The sequence below is a fragment of the Callospermophilus lateralis genome, chromosome 5, assembly GCF_048772815.1.
Source record: "Callospermophilus lateralis isolate mCalLat2 chromosome 5, mCalLat2.hap1, whole genome shotgun sequence".
Taxonomy (NCBI): Eukaryota; Metazoa; Chordata; class Mammalia; order Rodentia; family Sciuridae; genus Callospermophilus; species Callospermophilus lateralis.
The window spans coordinates 154,134,206-154,158,517 of NC_135309.1; the positions used below are offsets into that span (position 1 = coordinate 154,134,206).

The 24,312-nt window shown below is 40.6% G+C and overlaps 1 protein-coding gene across 1 annotated transcript in view; it reads left to right on the plus strand.

Annotated features, from left to right (window-relative positions):
• The window catches only part of Dnah5 (dynein axonemal heavy chain 5), a 281,736-nt gene that overhangs the window by 188,795 nt on the left and 68,629 nt on the right, over positions 1-24,312 (plus strand). Inside the window, exons 50-58 of the mRNA XM_077109537.1 lie at positions 1,512-1,735; positions 4,163-4,361; positions 6,089-6,261; positions 10,448-10,578; positions 14,017-14,170; positions 14,872-15,139; positions 19,742-19,973; positions 21,161-21,275; positions 21,520-21,696. Of these exons, the coding sequence (XP_076965652.1) occupies positions 1,512-1,735; positions 4,163-4,361; positions 6,089-6,261; positions 10,448-10,578; positions 14,017-14,170; positions 14,872-15,139; positions 19,742-19,973; positions 21,161-21,275; positions 21,520-21,696 (1,673 nt within the window). The remainder of the gene's footprint in view (positions 1-1,511; positions 1,736-4,162; positions 4,362-6,088; positions 6,262-10,447; positions 10,579-14,016; positions 14,171-14,871; positions 15,140-19,741; positions 19,974-21,160; positions 21,276-21,519; positions 21,697-24,312) is intronic.

Genomic DNA, 24,312 nt, shown 5'->3' on the forward strand with positions numbered 1-24,312 from the left:
ATCTTTTCTGTTTGGTTTATTTATTTTTTATTTTTAACTTAACTGTTGCCAACTTCTTAAGCAAGGGGTGAAACATTAAATGAACATGGAGATGAGATGGTTTCCTCCTAAAAGGTCTGGCTGTTGTAATTCCATATTAACTGTACTTGTAGCTGATACTTTAACCAATCCAGTTTGCCAAAATAAATAATGATACACAGAGCAGTAAGAGCCCTAGTCTGATCACCAGAGAAAATGGCAGAGTTATAATCAATTATTACTTAAATATGTAGTGCTTCAGAGATAATTTAATTGAGGAACCACTAGCCCAATATATATCCAAACACATTTAACTGAGTAATGAAAACACATTTGTGACTGATTTTGGAATTATTCTTTACAGAAAAAGGGTGTAAAGATCTAAACACCTCCCCATTAGGTATTAATTTACAATTTCTGAAACTGCTGTTGAGAAAAAACTCATTAAGATCATCCTAATTAATTTCTGGCAGAGTGAAATGTCATGTTAGCACCCCAGGCTATAGACTGTGGCAGTGTGCTGCCTTCATTCACAGCAGTGAGCAAGATTTGGAAACCAAAAGATATTTGAATTATCTAAATTTGGGAAAAGTAGAGTAGATTAGGAAGTATGACTGCTATCACTTTTAATTATTCTTTATTGCCTGGAAAATTTTCACAGAAAGTCAGTTGATACATTTTATAATGCAAGGGAACAATAGAATGGAGACGTCTTAGAGGGCTTATGGAGATGTTTTTATAAATCTTTTTTTTAATATTAATTAATTATTTTTTATTAGTTACACATGACAGTACAATGATCTTGACAATTTTACATTAGAATCAAATGGGGTGTAATTTCTCATTTTTCTGATTGTACAGGTTGCAGAATCACATTGGTCATGCAGTCACGTATATACATACAGCCGTAATAAAGTCTATTTTATTCTGCTGCCCTTCCTATCCCCGCTTCCTCTCCCCTCCCCTCCCATCACATCTCTCTACCCAATCTAATGTGACACACCTCTTTTTTTTTCTCCTTACAACATCATACATGTATTCTGTATAACGATGAGGGTCGCTTTCCATCTTCCTATTTATCATTGTCACTTATTTAATAATGTTGAATTAGCACAGCCAGAGGTTTCAGCAGTCCGTCTGCCTGCCTGCCTGCCTGCCTTCTCTCCTCCTTCCTTCTGTGCTGGGGATCAAGCTCAGGGTCCTGTATTTGCTTTGCAAATGCTCTACCCCTGAGCTACATCCCCAGCCCCTCAGCAGTATTTATTGATCAACTCTTCAGTATTTTGAATGCTGACTGACTTAAACCTGTATTTGTGTGTGTGTGTGTGTGTGTGTATTTGAAAAAGCAACAGATAAACAATTAACATCTTCTTTAATATACGGGCATCATTAAAGTGTATAATGATATTTGTGCAAATTCTACATTATAGTGTTTTTCATTTTAATTGGGTTTCTTTAAATGATCTGTCAAAACATTATGATTTCCCTTTCAGGAGTGATTGGGGTAGGCCACTACTGCACCCAGAGGGGTTTCTCAGAGGAAGTGAGAGATTCAGTGATGAAACTGGTGCCCCTGACACGTCGACTGTGGCAAATGACCAAGGTTAAAATGCTCCCCACTCCAGCGAAATTCCATTATGTGTTTAACCTCCGAGATCTTTCTAGGATCTGGCAAGGAATGCTGAACACCACTTCAGAGGTCATTAGAGAACCAGCTGTAAGTGACACTGAAGAAAGAAAAGCAAATAACATTGCTATTTATCATACATCCTAAATGTTTATTAATTTAATTTGTATGAAAATATTTTGGATCATTTAGCATGCATATTCATTTCTTCACTGTTTTTCAACTAACATGAATAAGGAGAAAGGTAAATATGTCAGAAAACTTCAGTTAAAAGTTCTAACTAATTAGGTTTATGTTTATGGAAATAGTATACACAATGGTTTTCTGGTGATTGAAGTAAAAGAAACAATTGAATATTTTCCCATCCTAAGACTTTTTTTTTAAACTACATAATGGAAATAATCATTATTGATTTTACCCTATAATAGTCTTCATATTTTAAGCTTGACATTTTAACTTTAAAAAGTAATTATCCTTATAAATAAACATTCAGAGTGAAAAGAAACCATTTTGTTGTTAATCACCCATGAGCTTTCCTCCTTGTAATAGATGTGCTAAAGGAACTGTGCATGTTGGTAAAATTGAAAATAGGCAGCAGAGTTGAAAATTCATTTAATACAAAAATTAGTGTGTGTACATATACTTGAATCTGATGGTTCCCAGTGCTGTAGGGCTTTCCTTTAAACTAAGAGCGCTATGTAAAAACCCGGTATGCATTTCCCCCAAAGTGAGGCCCTGTCCACAGGCAAAGGCAGGGTTGGACTCTCTTCCAGCCTTTCTGGAGCCAAGGAAGTAAGGAAGTAAGTTAAGTAAGTGGGATTTAGGGTACTCCCCTCCATAAATACAGAGTCAAATTATCGAAAATACTATCATTAAGCACTCTGTGTTGACTGTTAAAAAAACTCTCAATTCTGTCCCAGATGCTTGCAAATAGGTAATCACACTTGCTAACTCTTGAAGACTAGATATTTTTTTGGAAAAACTCACAATCCTTTCAACAAGAGAATTGAGAGTCAGTTTAGCAACAGTGAACATGTTGATTTTTTTCCCCCATAGTTATAGACAAGTTAATGGAGTTGTGGAATGCAGTTCCACAAGGACTGCTGTATCTGATAACCATTTTTGGTGCTTATTTTCAGTCAGCTAAAACAATTTCAGCAATTGGTATTGTGAACTTTTGTCTTAACTGCATCACTGAATATAATTTAATAGACTTTGTTCTGCTAACCAAATAGCATTTTATCATTATTGATAAAACCCTCTAATCTGCAAAATGTTACCAAGGTAAATAATATCCACTAGGCTTTTTTTTTTTTTTTTTTGGTACCTGGAATTGAACTCAGGGGCAGTCAACCACTGAGCCACATCCCCAGCCCTATTTTGTATTTTATTTAGAGACAGGGTCTTACTGAGTTGCTTGGTGCCTTGCCATTGCTGAGGCTGGCTTTGAACTTGAGATCCTCCTATCTCAGCCTCCTTGGCCACTGAAAGGAAAGTGACCAAAACACTCAGAGCAACCAAGAGATCTTTATTGCAGCAGTGCAACAGAGGAGAAGAGAGAAAGAGGGGGTGGGGGAAGCGCGCACAAGAGAGAGACAGAAAGCAAGAGAGATAGAGAGAGCAAGAGAGAGAGGGGCCCTGCAGGAGGGAGTTTTTATAGCCCAAATTTAATGAGGTCTCTGGGTCTGCAAGCTGCCTTGTTGGCACAAGGGGGGTTACGTGTTCGGCCTTGAGCAGGGGTTGAGTGTTCAGCCTTGAGCGGGGGCTTGGGCGTTTGGGCTTGAAGCAATCAGATGATAAAGAACCAGACAGAGGGTTTGAGAGGCCAGGTCATCCTGCAGCTAACTTTGTTTGGCATGCCCTGCAGACAACTTAACTCAGCCTGTCCTGCACCTAATATTCCACCGTGCCTGGCTCTACTAGTCTTTTAAATCAAATAATGAGCTTACACAAATATTTGTTATTTTTTGCTAGAGGCGAAAAACTTGTACAACTAATTTCTTCAACTTTCAGTTAACTTTGGGGCCCTGGATTATCTGTATTAGGTCATACCTTTGTTCAGATAACCCAGATTTTCTGCAACTATTTTCTTCACTTGTGTTAACTAAATGTGCCATTGTAATAGGTCAGTTGTACATAAGAAAATTGTTCATAAATTGTATTTTATACTGTATTTTGGCCGCATGAATGAAGGTATCTTATCCCAAAGACTAATTTATCACAAACTTAAACCCTCTTCATTGTGTATCAGTTTGTTGGTTGATCAGAGTAATTTGTAATACTTTTGTATAGGGATGTTTTCTTTTTCACTTAGTGACTACAAAAGTATAAACTCTGCATTCCATTTATCATACCTGAATGAGAGTAATTTGAAGTGAAATAGTCATATCTTCACCCTAACTTTTTAAAGTGTTGCATCTTAAATCAAGAAAAGATTTCGCTCTGCATTGTATCTCAACTTGAATTCCCTGATATGGCCTGGTAGGGACATGACGCGTCTTGATCATGCCTCAACAGGAGCTGTTCAAGCTGTGGAAGCACGAATGTAAACGTGTGATAGCGGATCGTTTCACCGTGTCTGATGATGTGACCTGGTTTGATAAGATTTTAGCAAGTTTGGTAGAGGAGGAGTTTGGCCAAGAGGAAAAACTCCTGGTGGATTATGGAATCGATGCTTACTTTGTGGATTTCTTAAGGGATGCACCGGAAGCTACAGGTAAGCTGTTGAAGCAGCGTTTGAAAATCCTCCCAAAGGTTTCTTTAGATCTTTAGGGAGATCTAAAGACAGAAGGTTCTGTTTAGGGAGGTTAATTTTCTGCCTGGCAGATTATGGAAACAAACCAGGGGCCTAGTAGGTGCTCAGTCAATATAGAGTGAATGGATAAATGCATAATTCTGGAGTTCAAAGATGAACTATTTTATGCTCTTTCTCTTGAATATTAAGGTACAGAGGGAAGGCAAGATAGGGTGGAAGAAAGTGCCCAGCACTAGTAGGAGTCTGTCTGAGGGAGATTCAAGGATGATTAAACACATAGTAACCAGGCATTTCTGAACCTCAAACCTTGTTTTCCTCATTTATAAAAATAGGAATATAAATATAGGGCTCTTGGACATTGTGGGGAACAACATACATTATCTGTAGAGTAGTGTGAGCATCTTTGGCCCATAGGTACTGTCAAATGAAAGGTAGCAAAAATGAAGATAATTATTTACTCAAGCCATCTGAATGTTGAAACTAAAAAGGAAAATCTCAAATTACGTGAGAAAGCATTGAATGTAGTTGGAAAGAGACGGTGATGTGAAGGGAAGCTTTTGAGCTTATGGTTCCATGAAAAGAGGAGACCGAGTACATTTCTCATGAAAAGAGGCTGTGCTCCGATTGATTTGCTTCAGAAATAACCAGGCTCATGAGGAATATTATTCTTTCATTAAATAAGTCTTCTAATACTGAGGATAGATTTTAAGTTAATCTGCATATTTTAAAAGGCATGTTCAAAAAGCTGCTGTTTATGCCTTCTAAACGATGGGAAACCATCGGGCAGTCCCTGTATGTGTGATCTGTCAAAAGTTTTCAAGGGATAATTGCAGAAGGTTCAGTGCTGAGCTATGCAGTTGGAAAGAAGTGAATAAATTTTATTTTAAATCAGGTCAAACACATAAAAATCCTGTAATGGGGATTTTACTAGACAGTTAACATTTATTTTGTATTTATTGTATTTATTTGTTTGAGTTACCTGATTTTCTCTAATTCAGACAGGTAAATAATTAGATTATGGTTTTCAAGGAGCAAGAGCAACTGCTGTGTCTTTGGGGTGGGGTGGAGTCCAGAGGCAAACAAAATCTTTTGTGACTTCAGAGCACTTCATTTCTCAAAGCTTGCTGATCATTTATGTGAGAATTGTCACTACTCAAATTTGGCTATTTGTAGCTCAGCCTTTTCTCTCATACCTTAAAATGCCCTTCTTTCTTTACCATTAACTGAAATTTCTAAATCATAGAAGTTCCCTGGGCAAATGCAATGACATTTTTCTTTTTATTCTTATTAAAAAAATTATGTAATTCTTGACCTCCCTTGAGATTTTGATGTTAAGTCCCTACTTTTTTCACTTTCATTTTAACCATTAAGCTCGTATCTCTGAAAGGATCTTTGAAATGCAATGTTTAATTGTGATTTCAAATTAAATTCAACGAGTACATTATTTCAAAGTGACTCTTTCTAGACAAGAAAGAATTAGGACTGCCAATGATTGTAGAAATCTTAATGCTTCCCCTATTTTTTTCCTAAAAATGCATAATATGGCATTTTAATGAAAATTAATATTATTCAGTATTATTAATAATTTTCATATTATTTAGGGCTATGAGTATATTAATAGAGGTTGAGGGAAGTAGTGAAGCCCGGCAATTTGAAGAAACTTCATTGAATCTTCTTTCCCACCAAAGGTGAAACATCTGAGGAGCCTGATGCTGAAATGCCCAAAGTGTATGAGCCAATTGAATCTTTTCATCAACTGAAAGAGCGTTTGAATCTGTTCCTGCAGCTCCATAATGAGAGTGTCCGTGGCGCTGGCATGGACCTGGTGTTCTTTGCAGATGCGATGGTGCACTTGGTCAAGGTACAGTGGCCTTGCCCAGTAGCACCTCCCGGGGGTGACACACACTGGTTTTGTTCCAGAATTTCCCCACTTTCCATTTTGGTTTCCTAGGAGACTACTGAGCTTCAAAGTAAACTCAGGGCTCTATTCCAATTTAACTTCTAAACCAAGTGCAACATGTCACACCTCATAGGCTTAAAATAAGAGCATGTGTACTTCCAGTGTGTGATGTGATAATTTTATTCAGTGTTGCTACACAGCTGCCAGCTCAGTGTTTTCACCACGTAGAATGAACGTGGTTGACATCAGAGTTCAGAGTAAAGGCAAAGTCTGCTTATTTGCATATCATGTGAAGATTATCACTACAAAGCAGTACATAAACCTTGAGGACATTATGCTAAGTGAAACAAGCCAGACACAAAGGGCAAATACTGTAGCACTCTGTTCCTATTAGGTACCCAGAATATTAAAAAACAGAGACAGGAAGGATGGATGTTGCCAAGGGCTGGGTGGAGAGGGGAGTTGGGAGTGTTAAATGGGGCACAGAGTTTCAGTTTTGCAAGATGCAAAGACCCCTGGAGATGGATGGTATTGCTAGTTGCGTACCCTTGGGACTGTGCCTGTCTCTATTAAACTGCACTTTAAATGGTTGTGGTGGTAAATTATATGTGCATTTTGCCACAATTAAAAGTAATAATTTAAAAGCATGCATATACAGTTGACTTTGAGCTTATGAAAATTCCTTCAGAATGAAATTCCCCCAGGAAAGTACAGTTTCCATTCTACTTTGTCATTTGGATCATTATGGTATCTACTTTTAGAATAATGGATCCTCAAAGGTTAGAAGAACAATATGATATTTTACTCAGAAACTTATGTGTCTTAATTTATCTGTGGTGTAAGATAATGCTGTTTAAAACTCTGTGGATATTCTCACTTTGTTGACACCCATTACCTTTTCAGTCTAAATCCTTTCAGTTTGAAGCTGTCTTCTATTGCTTAGGTTTAACCATGAGGAACAGGCTCATAAATACATGTTGTCCCTTCTAATAATTACCAGGCCTTAGATATATGGAAAGGAGTTTAGAGCTTGTCTAGTGAAAGATGATTGCCCCACGGCTTCTTTTCTCTGAAGAGGCAAGGGAAACCTTTCTATTAGTGCCTCTGGAGTAAGTCTGAGAAGAGGAAGAAGAGGGGGCTGAATCTCTCCAGCAAGAGGTCCTTAGCTTGGTGACACTGAATTCTTAGAATCAGGGACATCCAATTGTGCTGCATGACTAGCCCTGTGCTCTTCCAAAGCAATATGTCACTGTTTGAAATTAGAACTGAATTTACAGTAGGTTAAGAGTTAAGTTTTTCAGGAAGAACAGACATCTGTCATATAATAATTAAAGAAAGGGGCGGGGAGAAAAATGTCCTTTCCTAAATGGGTAATACCGAAGGCGACTTTATAGCCAAGTATCTGTTGGAGACGGTCGGGTTGGCCTGGGACTTCACATCCCCTGGAGCTACAGAGGAGGTTATTTATGTTAGTTTTGTGCTTGAGCGAGTTCACCAGAGCCAACTCTGCCCATGGTTTGCAGCACAGATCAATGCTGAGCCCCTCTTTATCCGTCTGATTGTGCACTAGAGGCATGATGTTAGCTTAGGGCCTTGAAGGTGTTTTCCCTTCTTCTCAGCCTTTAGTCGATTTGCTCTGGAATTGGCCAAAGAATCCTTGACTGGAATTTTTGAGCCCAAATTGGACATTCCACACTCTTGTTTTCTGTGCTCAGCATACTCAAGCTCTGTGTCGTGAGAGTATGAGCCTTGAAGTATGTGACCCAGTTATGAGACAGAAGCCAAAAGACAGAACTGGAGACAAAATCCGCAGCCAAATGGGATGTGATCCCAGTCAGTATATTTCTTAGCTCAATTCTTCATTAGCATAATCATCTTTAAACCCAGGCTGTGTCTCTGTGTGACGCATCTCTTTGCCTCTTGAGTGAAAGTTCGGACTATGGTGTTGGTGGTTTTCCATGATCTACCCCTTCTACCATTCAGCCTTGTGGGTCATGCCTCTGCCTTGTGCATAATCCAGGAAAATGACCTGCTTGGAGTTAGTGCATCCCGACCCAGAGCCGCTCACCAGTGCAAATCCCCGGCCCCGTGCTGCACTGTGTAGACTCTATCTGTGTGTCTGTCAGCCCTGCCAGACAGTAAGCTTTGTGAGTGCAGGCACTAAGTCAGCTCAGTCTTACTAGGACAAGTGAATGTTGAGATGGTCACACAGGGAGCTCTTGATGAATTGTCTGGAATTTCAGGAGGTCACCAGTGTGGGCCTGAACAATACTTTGCTGCCTCTTCTCCTGCACTTTCCCTGCCCCCTGCTGAAGTTCCCACCCTTAGGGGATCCCCTGGGACTTTCGCTGACTCTGAAATTTTGTCTTATTCCTTCTAAGATGTCGCCTACCTGCTGCCAGCACAGCACCTTTGTATGATAAACTTCTAGTCGTCTTCCAAGATCAGATCCAGTTCCAGCTGCACGCCTAAGTTTTGCCTGCCCTGAGCCAGGAATGTCTCCTTGGCCCGTCTTCCTCCCACTGGCCATTCCTCTCTGTTCCCGCATTCATGCTGGTTCTACCAACAGGTCTCTCTCCTGCTATCATGTGATCATCTGCAGGGCAAGATAAACATTTTTAATTTTTAAATACTTGCTAATGGGGTTCAAAAAAGAATTTCTCTATTTCACAATCCGTACCTTATAGGTCGAAATAGCCCTATTTGAGTGTCTCACTTGACTGTACTTTCCTCCTGAATTATTTAAAAACAAGAGCATGAGTTTTTAAATTCCATTTTAAAGCCTTCTGTTTGTTCATGTATGTGTTCATTTGTCAAATATGTTTTGAGGGGGTACCATGTGCCAGAGACTAGGAATGGGAAATTTTAATGTGAGACTTCAGCCCAGTTCCAGGTAAACATGTTGAATGACATTTTCTTAATGCCAGATACGCAAAATTCTTACAAACCCCTAATATATTCCCTCACATCACACGAAGGAAACAATTATGGTTGAAACGTGGCAATTGAGGAAGCACACAAGACTTCCTCAGAAGTGTGGCTTCTGGTAGTTCCTTACCTGCACTGTCTCCCTCTCACACATCTACCCTCTCACCCGCTAGGACTTGGAGAGAGTCACGGCAGGGATGTGCTCTGAGCTGGGGAAACAGCTGGCCTCAAGCTCCCCACAGAGCAGGGAAACGTGGTCTCTTTCCCCAGGATTTATGCTGCAGTGGGTGAGATAGTCCAAAACCCAAGGGTATTTCCAGCAGGGACGGAACACATTCCAACTAGAGGGGAAATCTTGGGAAAGGGTGTTTGACAAAACACTGGCAGAACAGAGAGCCCCGGTGACTCTGGGAAGCTTCCCTGACTTCTCTGGCCACAGAGAAGTCACCCCTTTTCAGTCCTAACCTCATTTGTTTTGGGTATGTGACTTTCACTGTAATACCCCAGGTTCCAACGGCAGTTAGGAAAGAAAGAGAAATAGTTACCACACAAGGGAAAAGGATTGCCAAGAATTCTACACCTAATGCTTTCCAGGTGGGACTGGAAACCTTATGGTTTAAGTAGTTCATTTATTTCTACTGTATCAAGTAGGAATAAAGCCAAATAAATATGAACTTCCACTAGAAGGGGGACTTGGCATGGTCTGGGGCAAGTGATCCTCAGGGAGCAGCCTTTTGATCATCCTTTAATCACTTCTTTGTGAATATTTTAGGTTCACTGTCTTTGCCAAAAAAATAGGAGGGTGTTTCTATTGTGTATACCCTGTTTTAGGATTTGACTTCTCTTTGATTTAAACTCCTTTTTCAAATGTGGAGGATATCTTAATCAGTTGCATGCTCTGCGTTCTGAGGATAGATATTGGTTTGAAATGTCTGTTCTCTTCCCCACTGCAGTACAATAGGCTGGGCAAACTGAAAGGACACCTCAAAGTCCCCGTCACCTCCTTGACAACACGGAGCTCTGCCCTGTCTAATGCATCCTAAACACAGTACTGTTTCAGAAATGCCCTCATTCCTTCAACCAGCATCTCTTTCTGATCTTAAGATTGCTCTGACTTCTAAAATGATATTTGGCCTTATTTTCACATTGAACAAATGGAAAAAAAAAACAGCCTGTTTACATGTTGAAAGATCTATGCCTTTTCTATTCCATATTATAGATCTCTCGAGTCATTCGTACTCCTCGGGGAAATGCCCTCCTGGTCGGGGTGGGCGGATCAGGAAAGCAGAGCCTGACGAGGTTGGCTTCATTCATTGCCGGCTATACTTCCTTCCAGATCACTCTGACAAGGTAAAAAGCTTTGAATTTAACCTAGAATGGATTTTGGAAAAAGGTTATCAGAGGCCACCTCGAGTTAAGAATGCATTTTTCTTATATACATTAAGAATCGCAACAGCTCTCCCTCTCAAACGTCGACTAAGTTTCCCCTTTCAACCTTTGTCATGGTCCGTGAACATTTCACATTAACAACCTACTTTTGAAACATTTCAGCCTCTCACTATAGTGAACGACTGCTTCCTTGTTTTGATGCCATACACAATATGAGTATTGTATTTTTTCTTTTGGTGCATTTCAGAGGAAACTTACCTCTCCTATGCATTAATGCAGATTTCAAGAATGTTAATACAATGGAAAATAGATAAAAATGTACGTTGATTTTCTCAGACCCTTCAAAGTGTCTTATTGAACACTGACTGAGTGTCTGGTACAGGCCATGGGAGCGATGCTGTGTCAGTCAACTGTCTTAGTAGGACAAAAGAGTTATTTTGTCTCATGGTTTCAGAGACTTCCTTCTATGGTCAGTTGGCTCTGTTGATTTTGGACCTGTGACAAGGCACAAGATCCTGATGGAGAGAGCTGGCCTCCTGGCAACTGGGAAGGATGGGGTGTGAGGAGGGAAGGGTCCTAATACCCTTCCAAGGTCATGCCTCCAGGTCCTAACTTCCTCCCACTAGGCTCCGCCTCCTGAAGGTTCCACCTCTCAACAGCACCACAGGTTGGAGTCCAAGCCTTCCACATAGGCCTTTGGGGGACATTCCAGAGCCAAACTATGGCAAAGATGAAGTAGCTTGTGTCATTGTGGAGCTTACAGTGACTCAAAGGGGACAGACAACGAGCCACTCATTCAATAAGGTGTGATTCCTCAGTCCTGTCTGTCTAAGATAGGGAAATGAGTGCAGAACAATTCTCCTTGACCCATAAAAGAGGTGCTCCTAAACTAGGGGGTGATCAAGGAGTCTTCCTGGAAGAAATGAGGCTTCAATTGAAAACCTGAATATGAGTAGGAATTATCGCAGAGAAGAGGAGCAGTCAGCACATGAGCCCTGGAAGAAGTTGCATATGGCTGGGTGCCCAGTGAGAGGGTACAGATGGGAAGAGAAGAGACGCAGGGTCCTGTGAAGGTCTGCTGGGGAGCTGAGACTTCCTCTGAGAGCAACAGGACACCATTGATGGGTTACCACTGGGAGGACATGTCAGGTTCGGACGTGCAGTGAGTGAATGGAAGCAACTAAACTGGAATAGCAATGAGGCTGGGTTGGAGCAACGTGTGACAGTGTCATGAGTGAGTGGTGGCAGTGAGAATGCAGAGAGGGAGAACAGACCACTGGAAGCTGGGCCTTACGGACTTGGTGCATCCTGGTTTGGGGCTTGGGAAACTAGGTAGGTGGTTTCATCAAGAGAGGGGACCCCAGAGGAGTTGTCTTCAGGTATGTGTGTGTACTACAAAGAGAAAGCACAACTAGCGGGTGAATAGAAGAGATCAGTGGAGGTGATTCAGAGCAGTTAAAGAGAGTTTCAGGATTAGCCTCGTTAAGGTTGAGAGCCAGTCTGGTACGTTTAGTTGGAATGAAGATTATTTGAGGTTAATTGATAGATGTGGAAGCAGGAAGTCTTGCTTAGTGGGCATTAATGGGCAAAACATGTCATTGACCTGTGTCTTCGGGGAGTCTCATAGACACCTGCTAGGACAAAGACTGAATCTCCAGGGTTGGAGAGTCTGTTATGCAAGCTGCCGTTGTTACAGTTTGTGTTTGGTCTGATTTAGAGGGGGGTTCTTGAAGAATAAATTTAAAGATTGCTTATATTAGATTCTTGTTGTTTTGACAAAATACCTCAGAAAAACCATTTAGGGGAGGAAGGGTTATTTCAGATGAATCCTTTGGTGAGCTTAGAACCCCCAGGATTCAATTTCTTCCCAAGATCCCACCCATACAAACACTGCTCCATTGGGGACCAAGCCTTCTTTTTTTTTTTTTTTTTTATTGATAAATATGACTGTATTAGGGGACCAAGCCTTCTGCCCATGTGCCTTTGGGGAACATTCTAGTTCCAAACCATAACACTGCTCTTTTATTGAAGTAACAGGGCTGACAGAAACACGCTGTGTTTACCTTTGTATGATTCTTCTAGTTTGTGAACAGAAACAGAGCCAAATAAAATACAACCTGCACAGGAAAAGTATTAGACTGATTTTTGTTCCTAACATTTTATATAACCTTATTGTTTTCAAAGCACTTTATTATGCATGAGCTAGTTTGATTTTTTAAACAACTCAGTGGGTTAAGAGGGCAATAGCCTATCTTGAAGTTGAAGTTCAGAGAGGCTGAGAATTGCCTGACCTCTCAGATGTAGCTGGAAATTGATTGCAGGACCTTGGTAGTCAATCCATATTCCTAATGCATTGTGGCTTCAACTGCATCTTGGGGCCTCAGTAAATGTACCCTGGGGAAATGTTCACTGAGACAAATTAGTTCCTCTGCATGTCACACAGGAATGACCCATCAACAATGAGGGAAAGGGCCAAAGTCTGCCTTGCCTTCTCACCGCCTTTGAGATAGCATCCTGCTTGTTGAGCCTTTGCACATGTGTGTGGCTGAGTCTGGAATGCAAGGGAGCCTACCATTTGGGAACCATGAACTTATAGGTTTTAAAATAGGTCAGAGTACAGAAGTTAAATATGAGCAGCTTTTAACAAGTCAGATGGCCAGTTGCTCCTGTGCTATGGGTTGCAAGTTTCTTTAATGATGGAAAGGACAAATAATAATTTACTAAGTCTCAGTCTCCAAGATTAGAATATTTTGATATATACTTCTGGCAGTAACGGACGACTCTTTATTGAGATCTCGCTAACCTTTCTTGATTCTGACTTGTAACTAACATTTACTTTTGATGGAAGATTTACAGTGGGATATTTGTAGCATTTCTGGAGATTTTGGTATAGATTGTTCAGAAAACTCTTTTATGTGGAATCCAAAGATGTGGAGGGTAATAATCATACCGGGGCGTCAGGAGGGATCATTTGTAATAGGGCAGCTTCTCCCCATAAAATTAAAGCTTGAATTGATTTAAGTTATGAGATGTCTTCTAAAATACCAGTTTAATATAGGGGGCTTTCAAAATATTCTGTCATTTCCAACAACTATTTTCAAAATGTTACACGTATTCATTCAACTGACATTTGCTTGTAGTAGAAATTATATTTCTGTTTCAGATTGGCTTTTCATTTTAGTTTTTTCTTTATGTACAAAACACTAATTATAATGTTTTATGAAATGTGGAATTTTAAAAATCAATTAGCCGGGAACATTTATATCCAATAGATACTATAAGACGGCACAAAATCTGCACTTTTTGCCTAGCTAACTGGTGTAAAGCATTATTATTACACGGATCTTTTTTTTTGCCCTGAGAACAAGTTAGCTAAACACAATGACAATATCTCTTCAGATCCTACAACACATCAAACCTGATGGAAGACCTAAAGGTTTTGTATCGGACGGCTGGTCAGCAAGGCAAAGGAATCACTTTTATTTTCACGGACAATGAGATTAAAGACGAGTCATTTTTGGAATACATGAACAATGTTTTATCATCCGGTGAGGTAGGATCTCACTTATTCTTCACACGTTTTTATCTATCTCTCCAGATTTTCTCTGCCTTAAGAACTTTCTCTATTTTCTTCCCTTGGAGTTTTGAATAAATGCTACTGGGGACTTGGTGATCAGTGTAGAGAATGGTTTTTTTTTTTCTATTGATTTTTTTTCTTTTAAACAATACTGGGGATCGAACTTGAACCCGGGGCCTCGGCAAGCACTCTACCCTTGAGCTCCATTCCGAGCCCTTTTTATTTCATTTTGCAACAGTGTCTTGCTAAACTGCCCAGGCTGGCCTTGAACCTGAAGTTCTCCTGCCTTAGCCTCCCAGGGGGAAGGGATTGCAGGCATACACCATTGCAGCTCCTGAGTTTTTCAAGCATGAAGGTCCCAATGAAAACAAGGGGCTGAGCATTTAAAACATGAGTGAGTGCCCCCAGTGACAAACGAGGAAACGGGGCAGAGGGGAGAAGAATGGCTGCATTTTGGTGTGTTTGTTTTACCCACTTTGAGGGCTGTGGCCTTGCAGTTAATCATAGAATTGTTCGTGATTTTGAGATGCGGTAGACTTCATCTTGAAAATTTCAGTTAAGTTTTAAAAGGCGAGTTGAAGACCCCAAGTGGAGGAGAGGCATAGCTCCTGAGGTGTGTGTTGAGGTTGGTTTGGATGTGTGTGTCCTGAAGGATGATGCCTGCACTTCTGTTTCAGGTCTCCAACCTGTTTGCTCGTGATGAAATTGATGAAATTAATAGCGATCTGGCCTTAGTCATGAAAAAAGAGCACCCCAGGCGCCCTCCGACCAATGAGAACCTGTGCGACTACTTCATGTGCCGCGTCCGAAGCAACCTTCATGTAGTGCTCTGCTTCTCTCCGGTGGGGGAGAAATTCCGAAATCGAGCTTTGAAGTTCCCTGCCCTTATTTCAGGGTGCACAATTGACTGGTTCAGCCGATGGCCTAAGGATGCCTTAGTTGCTGGTAAGTGTGGTGGAAATATTCATGTCAGGGTTTCTGGTTCACAGTGTTTGTTTATTCATTTATGTTCTGTGCCGTTGGCTATCTCTGTATTGGGTTGAACTAACTCACTTCATACAGCATTTGAGAATTTTTGCTATGAGACGTTGTTCTTTTTTATTAGGTAGCTGATTTTTTTCTGGAGCGAGTTTATCAGAGAATGAGACCTTCAATTTCTACCCTTTGGGTTAATTTACAGTGACTGTAGTTTTTCTTAGGGGTGTTTGCAGACTTTGCCTCCAATTGAATCCCCAGGCACTTTTTGGGATATCACAGGAAGACAGCAAGATGTTAATCTCACTAGTCTTTTTAAGTTGGTTTGTCAGCCCCAGAGTAGTTAAAACCAAGTGTCTCCTGGACATTCCCTTCCCATTGCTGCGATGCTGTAAATCAGAGAGAAAAACATTATCCCACAATCCTCTAATGGCTTCTGTCCTTGACAAAGGCTATTACCAGTTCTCCGATGGGAGTCAGCCTGTTCTGTCCAATCTTCCATCCCATGGGAGCGTAATGCCTCTTTTACTCTGTAAATGAAATTGGAACAGGAGAGTAGTGCAGAACGTGTTAGAGATTAGACATTTAATGTGCTGTTTTTTTTTTTTCCCCAGATTTGGGTGCAAAATTGTCCATGGCTATTTTTAAAGCTGCAGATAATCCTGAACCTCTGTTTCAGAACTGTAGGGGAATCCTGATTCAGAGTGGTAGTTTTCAGATTTCTCGTCTGATTTTATAGATTATTTCCTGGTAATGCCTTACACGTATCCCTAGCAGATAAAGCACTGGAAGATGAAGGGTGAGGAGGTGCTCTGGAATCTCCCCCTCTCAGCACCACCACTCTGCCCCCCGACCCTGCCCCTCCAACTCTGTGGTACCCTGTGTGAGAATGACTAATGGATGGTCTAGAAATGGAGAAACTGGGGAGAGAGAAGCTGAGGGACTCATTGGAGGTGGAAGGAGCCAGTAGGATCAGTACTGGGGCTAGAACATGTTTTCCTATCTATCATTCATCCATCTCTCCATCTCTCTTATCTATCTGTCCTATCTATTAATCAGCTATCATATTGATCATTTATCTATACCTATTAATTTATCATGTATTTATCTTTCATGAATCTGTCATCTCTCAATCATATCTATAAATCAGTCATCTCTGTTTGTCTATTTTCCTTTAAAAAAAACAACAACTCATGTCCACTGGGGAAGTTTTATTCTCGGCACACTATTCTTTACAATAATGGTTTTCCAAGATGTGACTTTTAAATAAAAAATATCTTAACATGTTTGAAGTATGACTGTACAGTGTAATTTTCTTCTTTGTTTCACAAAGCTTGAAAAAAGACTGGCAATTTAAAATTTTAAGTTCTGTAAAAATATAAATAGAACTACAGGTAAGATTTTAAAATTCCTTGAAGTAGGATATGCATGCAGAGCACAAAACAACAGTATTTGAGAGTTATACTAAAGCTTACGATAAAATATCGTAATCAGTGTGCAAGTGCTTTGTAGAATGTCACGTGAGATATTATCATTAGCAACGAAAAACACCAGGTGACATAACTGTCATGTAGCACACTTAAAATGATCCAATTTATAAATAGAGCCCTTCCTGTGAAGTCCCTGCTTCAATCATCCCTTCTTTTATAAGACAAACCATTCATCCTTCCTTTGTTAGTTTCTCACAAATCTGTCCCATTCTTTTAAATCTCATTGCATCAACCCATGCCAAGATTATGTAGAGGCAGGACAACTCCCATTTCTGTGCTTCAGTTCCTTGCAAGTGTCCTGATCTTCGTGCATGAATCTATTTGTTCATCTGTTGGAAACATGTTTGTTGAGCTTGCTGGTGCAGTGAGCCAGGCAGGTTGGAGGGTGAGGCACACATATTTCTTTGCTCCAGATTCTCTCTGCAGGAAAGCTCATCCATAGCCTCCTGTATAATATGCCCCATTGGTTTTTATCTCCTGCCTAGTCTGTCCACTGGCTTGAAAGCTGTGCTCTCAACTGCCTGTTTGATCCATTCCAATGGATGTTTCACAGGTTCCCTGAATTTAATATCTGAAACCAAATTGGTTCCCCCTCTTAGAAAGTGCCACCATCATTCCTAAGACCAGGCAATCGCAGGCCTCTGGGTCTTTCGCAGCTGCCTTTCCTTCAGCTCTCAGGTGTGATGCATTTCCACATGTGTCAGGGTTCCCTCCTAAGTCCTGGGGGAATCTGCCTCATTCTGTTTCACTGACCCCCTGCATCAAGCCGCCTTGTTGCTCACATGGAAAAACTGGTTGCTCTCTTAGGATCTCCCTTCCCTTGTCCTGCCTCCATCCATCTCAGACTGCAGACAGTAAAATGGTAAAAACACAAACCAACCACACTGCTTTCTGCTTAAATCTCTCTGTGACCTTCTATTACACTTGGGGGAGAAGGAAGCCATTGGTATTTAGCATCACCTTCATAGCTGGGAAGAGCTGGCCCCTCCCCTGAGCTCTCTTTTCCCTCTATTGCTGGTTCCCTGGATCTTTGAACATGCCATTTCTTTGTCCCATGCAACACCATCATCTTCCCATTCCCTACAGCACCTCTTCCCTTTATTTGGGTAATGCTAACTCAGCAAAATTTCCCCTCTTGGAAAATCTTCTTGTGCTTCCCCCTTTCCTGCACCGAGCAGTCTCCTGTTGTCCATCTCATAGCACACGGTGCTTGTCCTTCTTGAGACCAACCACAGTTTCCAATTCATACACCTAATTGTGTGGCTTGAGGATTATTGCTCATCCGTCCACAGGACTAGAATGTATGAGGCCAAGGACTACATCTTTTCTATTCACCACTAGGGCAGCTACTCGTGTCTGACAAGGTGTTCAATGAACAGGCTGGTCCATGTTAAAACTCATCACCCTTCCACAATTTGGCCCCAATTCCCTTTGTCTTTTCCAGCTCACCTGTGCTGGTTTTTTTTTTTTTTTTCTTTTCCAGCTCTCTGAGCCTGGGTCACCCGGAGAGGTCTTTTATGTAACCTTTCCTGTATAAAATCATCCCATTTTTATTCTCTTTGATTTGGGGGAATATAAAAAGATAACTTGCTACATAAAGAAAAAGGTTCCCATTATTGATTCTCTCTGTTCATCTATGTAAGAAAAAAATTATCACATGGCAAAACAAAGAAGTTTTCAGCAAGTGGGAGTTGTCCTGAAGATATCCTGTAATGCCAAATAAAGTGCTCAGCATTGTGCATGCTGAGTAGTGGATATTGCACTGTTGTGGTTAGCACTTAAAAAACTCCAACATAGAGCAGCTGGGTTATAGCTCATTGGTAGTGTGGGGCACTTGCATAGCACATGCAAGATGCTGGGTTCAAGCCCCAGCTACACACACACAGACACACACACAAACACATTGTCACAGATAAAAATGTTTCTATCTTTCCAGTGCCTATAATTAAACTTCCTAGAATTTAAACTGTTTTTATAGTATTTTCTAAATTCATAGAAAATATGTGTTCTGAGTGTGTCTTAATCTATTGCCTTGCAGTATGTGGTAATTTGTATGTGTAACCAAACTGATGAATGGTCCCTGTTTATTGCATGAGAACCTAGTTTAGTGATCAACTTCTAGTGATGAAAAGCTACCCTTCTGCATGTCTGTGCTAACTGTCACATGTTAGGCTTGCTCACCTGGTTTCTTTTCTTTCCCTCCAGTTTTTACTGGCTATATCTCCATTTATAATTCTTATATACATAGGCTAATTTTTCTAAAACATATAAAACATGGTTGTGCCAATTTTTAACTACATTATGCATAACCCTTGTGAATTCTTTGAGATTGAGATCAGCTTTTATATTTCTCTTTTCTATGCCACCCCTCACAGTGCTGGATATACAAGAAGCACTCAGTATGTATGTGGCAATTGATCAGCTCTTAGCTTATTCTTATAGCAGAAAATGCTGTCTTAGAATTGGTCTGCTGTCAGGTACTATGAGGAAGGTAAAGGTTCTCCAAGAAGAGATTTTTACCCAAACATTTCTAAAGGATGCTACAAATTAGATCCAGACACCAATGGCCGGCTGCTGCATTTAAGGGCAGGATAACCTGGGCATAAAAAATTTTAGTGATGAACATTTCTATGTGCCAAATGCAGTCAGAGCCTGGAGGAATTAAGGGACTGACAGATTCTGAGTTAAAAAATAAATAAATGGGATTGTTAAATATGAGTACCAGGTGGGCACTGATGTCTGAGTTATTTGTATCACTTTTGTCCTTATGTAAACCATAAAACAGGCTGGCTGCTGCCCAGATCGTGCAGCTGTGTAGAGGCGACTTCTGTGCACAAGCACCAAAAACAAAGACCGATGATAGGCTGGAAGTCTTTTATAGTTTTATGTATGAAAGGGAAAATGGAATTGTTGATGTCTTAGGCCTGGGGCCAAAAGTGCTGACATAGATCTACCTAGCTGGGGCTACAAAAATGGTATGCAGTCCTAGGAAGTATGTCAGTCCTTTAAAAATAGCCAGGCAACTTTTAAAATGGTCGTTCACATCTGTATCTTACATGCTGTCATTCCTGATTCTTTGCAGTGTCTGAACACTTCCTGTCTTCCTATGAGATTGACTGCAGTTTGGAAACCAAGAGGGAGGTGGTCCAATGCATGGGCTCCTTCCAGGACGGGGTGGCTGAGAAGTGTGTTGATTATTTCCAGAGATTCCGACGTTCTACCCACGTGACCCCCAAATCATATCTCTCCTTTATTCAGGGCTATAAGTTCATTTATGGAGAAAAGCATGTAGAGGTACAGACCTTGGCCAACAGGTAAGTTCAAATAAAAGTTCAAATAATAGTCATTTTAGAGCAGCGAATTGTGTGTTCAGGGGTTCTCTCATCGTGCAGCAAAATTCTTTCTCATGACTATTTTGCAATGACTGGAGACATTTTTGTTGGCCATCAATGGGGTTAGCAGGATTGGGGATGGGATAGAGGCCAGTGGCATCTAATGGGTAGAGGCCAGGAATGTTGCTAAACATTTTACAGTGTACAGGACAGCCTCCACAGCAAAGAATTACCCAGCCTGAAATACCAGTAGTGCTGAGGATGAGCCCATCCAGAGGATTATCCCGTGATTCCTAGAGACTTGGTTGTTGCCCAATAGTAGAAACTGTTGCCAGGTTTTATGTGCTCTGCCACCTTCTGTGATATGCAATGACATAATGATAGCAATAAGAGACCTGGGAGGCAGGGAGGATGCAGACCTTCCCTACTTCCTCAGTTCCACCCCTCTGAGTAGATTAGGTAGAATAATCTGGTGTATATGCTCACTGCATAGTGAATACTACTTACCTGAAATTTGTTCCAAACTTTAATGCTATGCCCTGTGCTTTTCTGAAGACTCACATCTTTTGCCTGAATATAGTCGGGATCAGCTGGGGCCACCATATAAGGAATCCCTGGGTTGGGGTGGTGGTGGTGGTGATTGGAATAAATGAGTCTGAGGAGTCCCATCTTTAAGAGCACACTATCTCAAGTTCAGGTAGGTGGTTAGTCTCTTCTGGGGCAGTTCTGATGGATTTAATGTTTTTTTTTCTTTGAGGTCAAATCTTTTTTCTTTAACTTCATCAGACTCTTTTGAAAAACAGTCGTTATTTATTTTCCTTCCTCTATAACAGGGCTTCAGACCTTTGAAGTTGATTGTCATGGGGTTAAATGTCATTAAGCACATTTCCTGCATGATACACATTTTAAATGCACCATCATTCCTTATGGAATAAGCATGTTTTAGTGGGATCATGCTTCTTAAGCATAGTCTAGGAAGAACTTGTGGTTGAGCTAGAACTAAACCTGGCTTTACGCCCTTTTGTGAAGCCCGTTTGGATTTTCTCTTTGCATACATACTTATTCTTCAACTGTGACAATATCTACTCACATTTGTGAACTAGTACTTGGAAAACGTGTCCAAGCACCACAAATTTTAACATTGCTTGCTTGGATTATTTTAACCCCAGAATGAATACCGGTTTGGAAAAACTGAAAGAAGCTTCAGAATCAGTTGCAGCCCTGAGCAAAGAACTGGAAGTAAAAGAAAAGGAACTACAGGTGGCCAATGAGAAAGCCGACATGGTGGGTAGATGTTGATACCTGGGCCCTGTTCCTTTGGAGCTCCTAGTGTAGAAATGTTAATGATGCAATATATTCACTACCTGATACTGTGGAATTATATTTATTTCTTTAAGAATAAAATACTGTTAATTTCACTTATGAAAAAAATTGGGTAAGTGGACAAAATCAGGGCAAAACCATGCATTTTTCTGTTGGGTCTTCACAATCTTGGATGAAGTAACTTTTGTTTTATAAATTTAATTAGGTCTTAAAAGAAGTGACAATGAAAGCACAGGCTGCCGAAACAGTCAAGGCTGAGGTACAGAAGGTGAAGGACAAAGCCCAGGCCATTGTAGACAGTATCTCTAAAGACAAAGCCATTGCTGAAGAGAAACTCGAAGCAGCAAAACCAGCTTTAGAAGAAGCAGAAGCAGCCTTGCAGGTAAGTTTTTGCGATGCAACCGATACCACTTTAAGGTCTAGGAAGAGGACTGAAGGCAAAAATAGATTCATAACGTCAAGGAGTGCTGTTCTGGATGAGACCAACGCTCTAGCCACTGGAACACTCCCAGTGACATTTTCTGCTTAGAGATTCTTTATAGATTTGGCACATGCATGTGACCTGTTTCTTACTTGTTCCTCCATTTCTCTGTACACTGGCTGAACTGTCCTCCTTAATCTTTGAAGTCTCCTCTAGGGTCTTCCATTTTCAGACTTCTGGTCACCTCAGCATCCCCCCTCCCAACTTCTTTTGCACCAACAGTCTCTGATCAACAGAGAGAAGACAACGTTAGTGCAAAGAAACTCTGAAAACTTTGTTGAGTTATGGTGCCTAATGGAAGCCTAGGACTAGAGCATGCAGCATCTCAGGTCTTTCTTAAAAGGCGATTCTGTAAGATTTAAAAGGGAAATGAGGGGAAGGGAGAGGGATGGAAACAGGAAAGACAGTAGAATGAATCAGGCATAACTTTCCTATGTTCATGTATGAACACACAACCAGGGTAACTCCACATCATGTACAACTGCAGGAATGGGATTCTAATTAGAATAGATTATACGCCATACAAAATACACTCTGCTGTCATGTATATCTAACAAGAATAAATAAAATATATATAAGAGGCTCAATAACTCTTTTGATATTGTAGATGTTTTCCAGACTCCTCCTCGTATTCTCTATCAATAAAATGGTCTACATTACATAATCATTAGTAGGGAAATATGTGGGAGCAGGGGGAAGGTGATGGGGTGTATGTCAGTCAACTTTGCCACTCTAACAAAATACCTGAGATAATCAGTTTATAAAGAGAAACAGGCTTCTTTTGGCTCACAGTTTTGAAACTTCCTTGATTGGTTGCTTCAGTAGCTTTCAGCCTGTTGTGAGGCAGCATGTTATGGTGAGAGCACGCGGCAGGGGAAAAACTGCTTCTCTTGTGGACAGGAAGTAAAAGAAGAAGAGAGAAGGGCTGGAGTCCCAATATCCCCTTTGAGGGTATGCCTCCAATACCTAATGGCCTCCCAGTGGGCCCCCTTGTAAATATTCCCTCACCTCCCAAGAGACCAAACCTTTGGAGGACATTGAACATTCAAATATAGGAGGATGTGATGGAGAGATTTTTTATAATATCCTTCCTGAGTCCTGCCTCTATCTAATTACCTCTTGATGAAATCTTAAAATACAGGTCCACCAATTTATACTAAGAAAGTTCCCAGTACATCCAAACTCTTAGCATTTTGACATCAGTTTACATTTGCATAAGAAAAAGGGTAACAGTTAAGAATGTGCCCCTTCCTCTCTTAATCTGACTTTAAATAGCTGGAAGCAAAAGTAAAAAAATACAGCCAGATGTTAAATAACTGTTGTGTTGCCATGGTTGTGCAGATTACCTACTGGTTATGTTACTTTGCCTCCAGAAGAAAGATGAATTCAATAATTCGCCCCAACCTGGTTGAACTTCAGATAAATAAAACACTCCTGCTAACTACTTATACCTGATCCCCAACATAAAAGCCCAACTCCATCTGAAAATTCTCCTTTTTAAAGATAAAGCAAGATAAGCCCGCCCAGTCCTTACATCCCACATGCTATTCATACAGCAGAGTAGGGAATCTGCTTTCCCTGCTGGCTGCTATTATCTCCATATGTCCATACTTCTCAAATGAAGGTCTGCCATCTTTAATTCTTTCCCAGAAAATTCTCCTTAACCTTGAGCTGTTGTGGCCTTTAGAAATGCAGTATATTGAAACAAACCTTCTCATGGTGCATAGTTACATTCTGAATTTCCAAGTTCTCTGTGTGTCTTAATCTTCAGAGAATAGAATATTTGCTTTGATGAGAAAGCCATTGGTTGCCTTCTTTTGACAGGAGGGACGGAAATTCAAATAAGACAAAAGGTTTCCAAGAATGATACGCATTATTTGTCCTAGGAATAGCACTGCAATGGATTCATAGTTAATGCTTTTCCAATACTTACTTCATCAAGATTTTAAGAGAGGGCACAATTATTATCAACCCAAATGGGCATGACTATTAAATAATTTATTCTATGAGAAGATGAGTATTAGAAATGGAATGGAACTTTTTTAGAGCCTTGTGAAATTCATACTGCTCAAGTTCCTTCATTTAAAGGTCAGCTCCCAGCTAAGAAACCTCTACTTATTCAATCTGTCAGCCTGAGGCTACCCTCTGGTGTCAGTCCACTGTGGCAGTCTGAGCTGCTTGAGAGACAGGCAGATTCTTGACCCACATAGCTAATGAGTGAAAAAGCAAACACTGCAAATATGGCATTTTTTTCCTGGTTTCGAACCCTGATACCTACTTAAGTGTTGAGTGTCTTTCTTTCCCCAGGATACATTTTTCGTTTTTTTTTTTTTTTTTGGCACCAAGTGGTCTGTACCTCTTCTGAGAAGTCACAACTCCTTATCTGCTGGCCAACATTTCTCTTCTCTCACTGTCAGTTAGAATTGTGAAAATTATACTTTTCTAGGATATGCATTTCTTGGGTGTAAAATACATTTCTAGACTCTGGAAATACCTCATGACTCTGGGAATAACTTA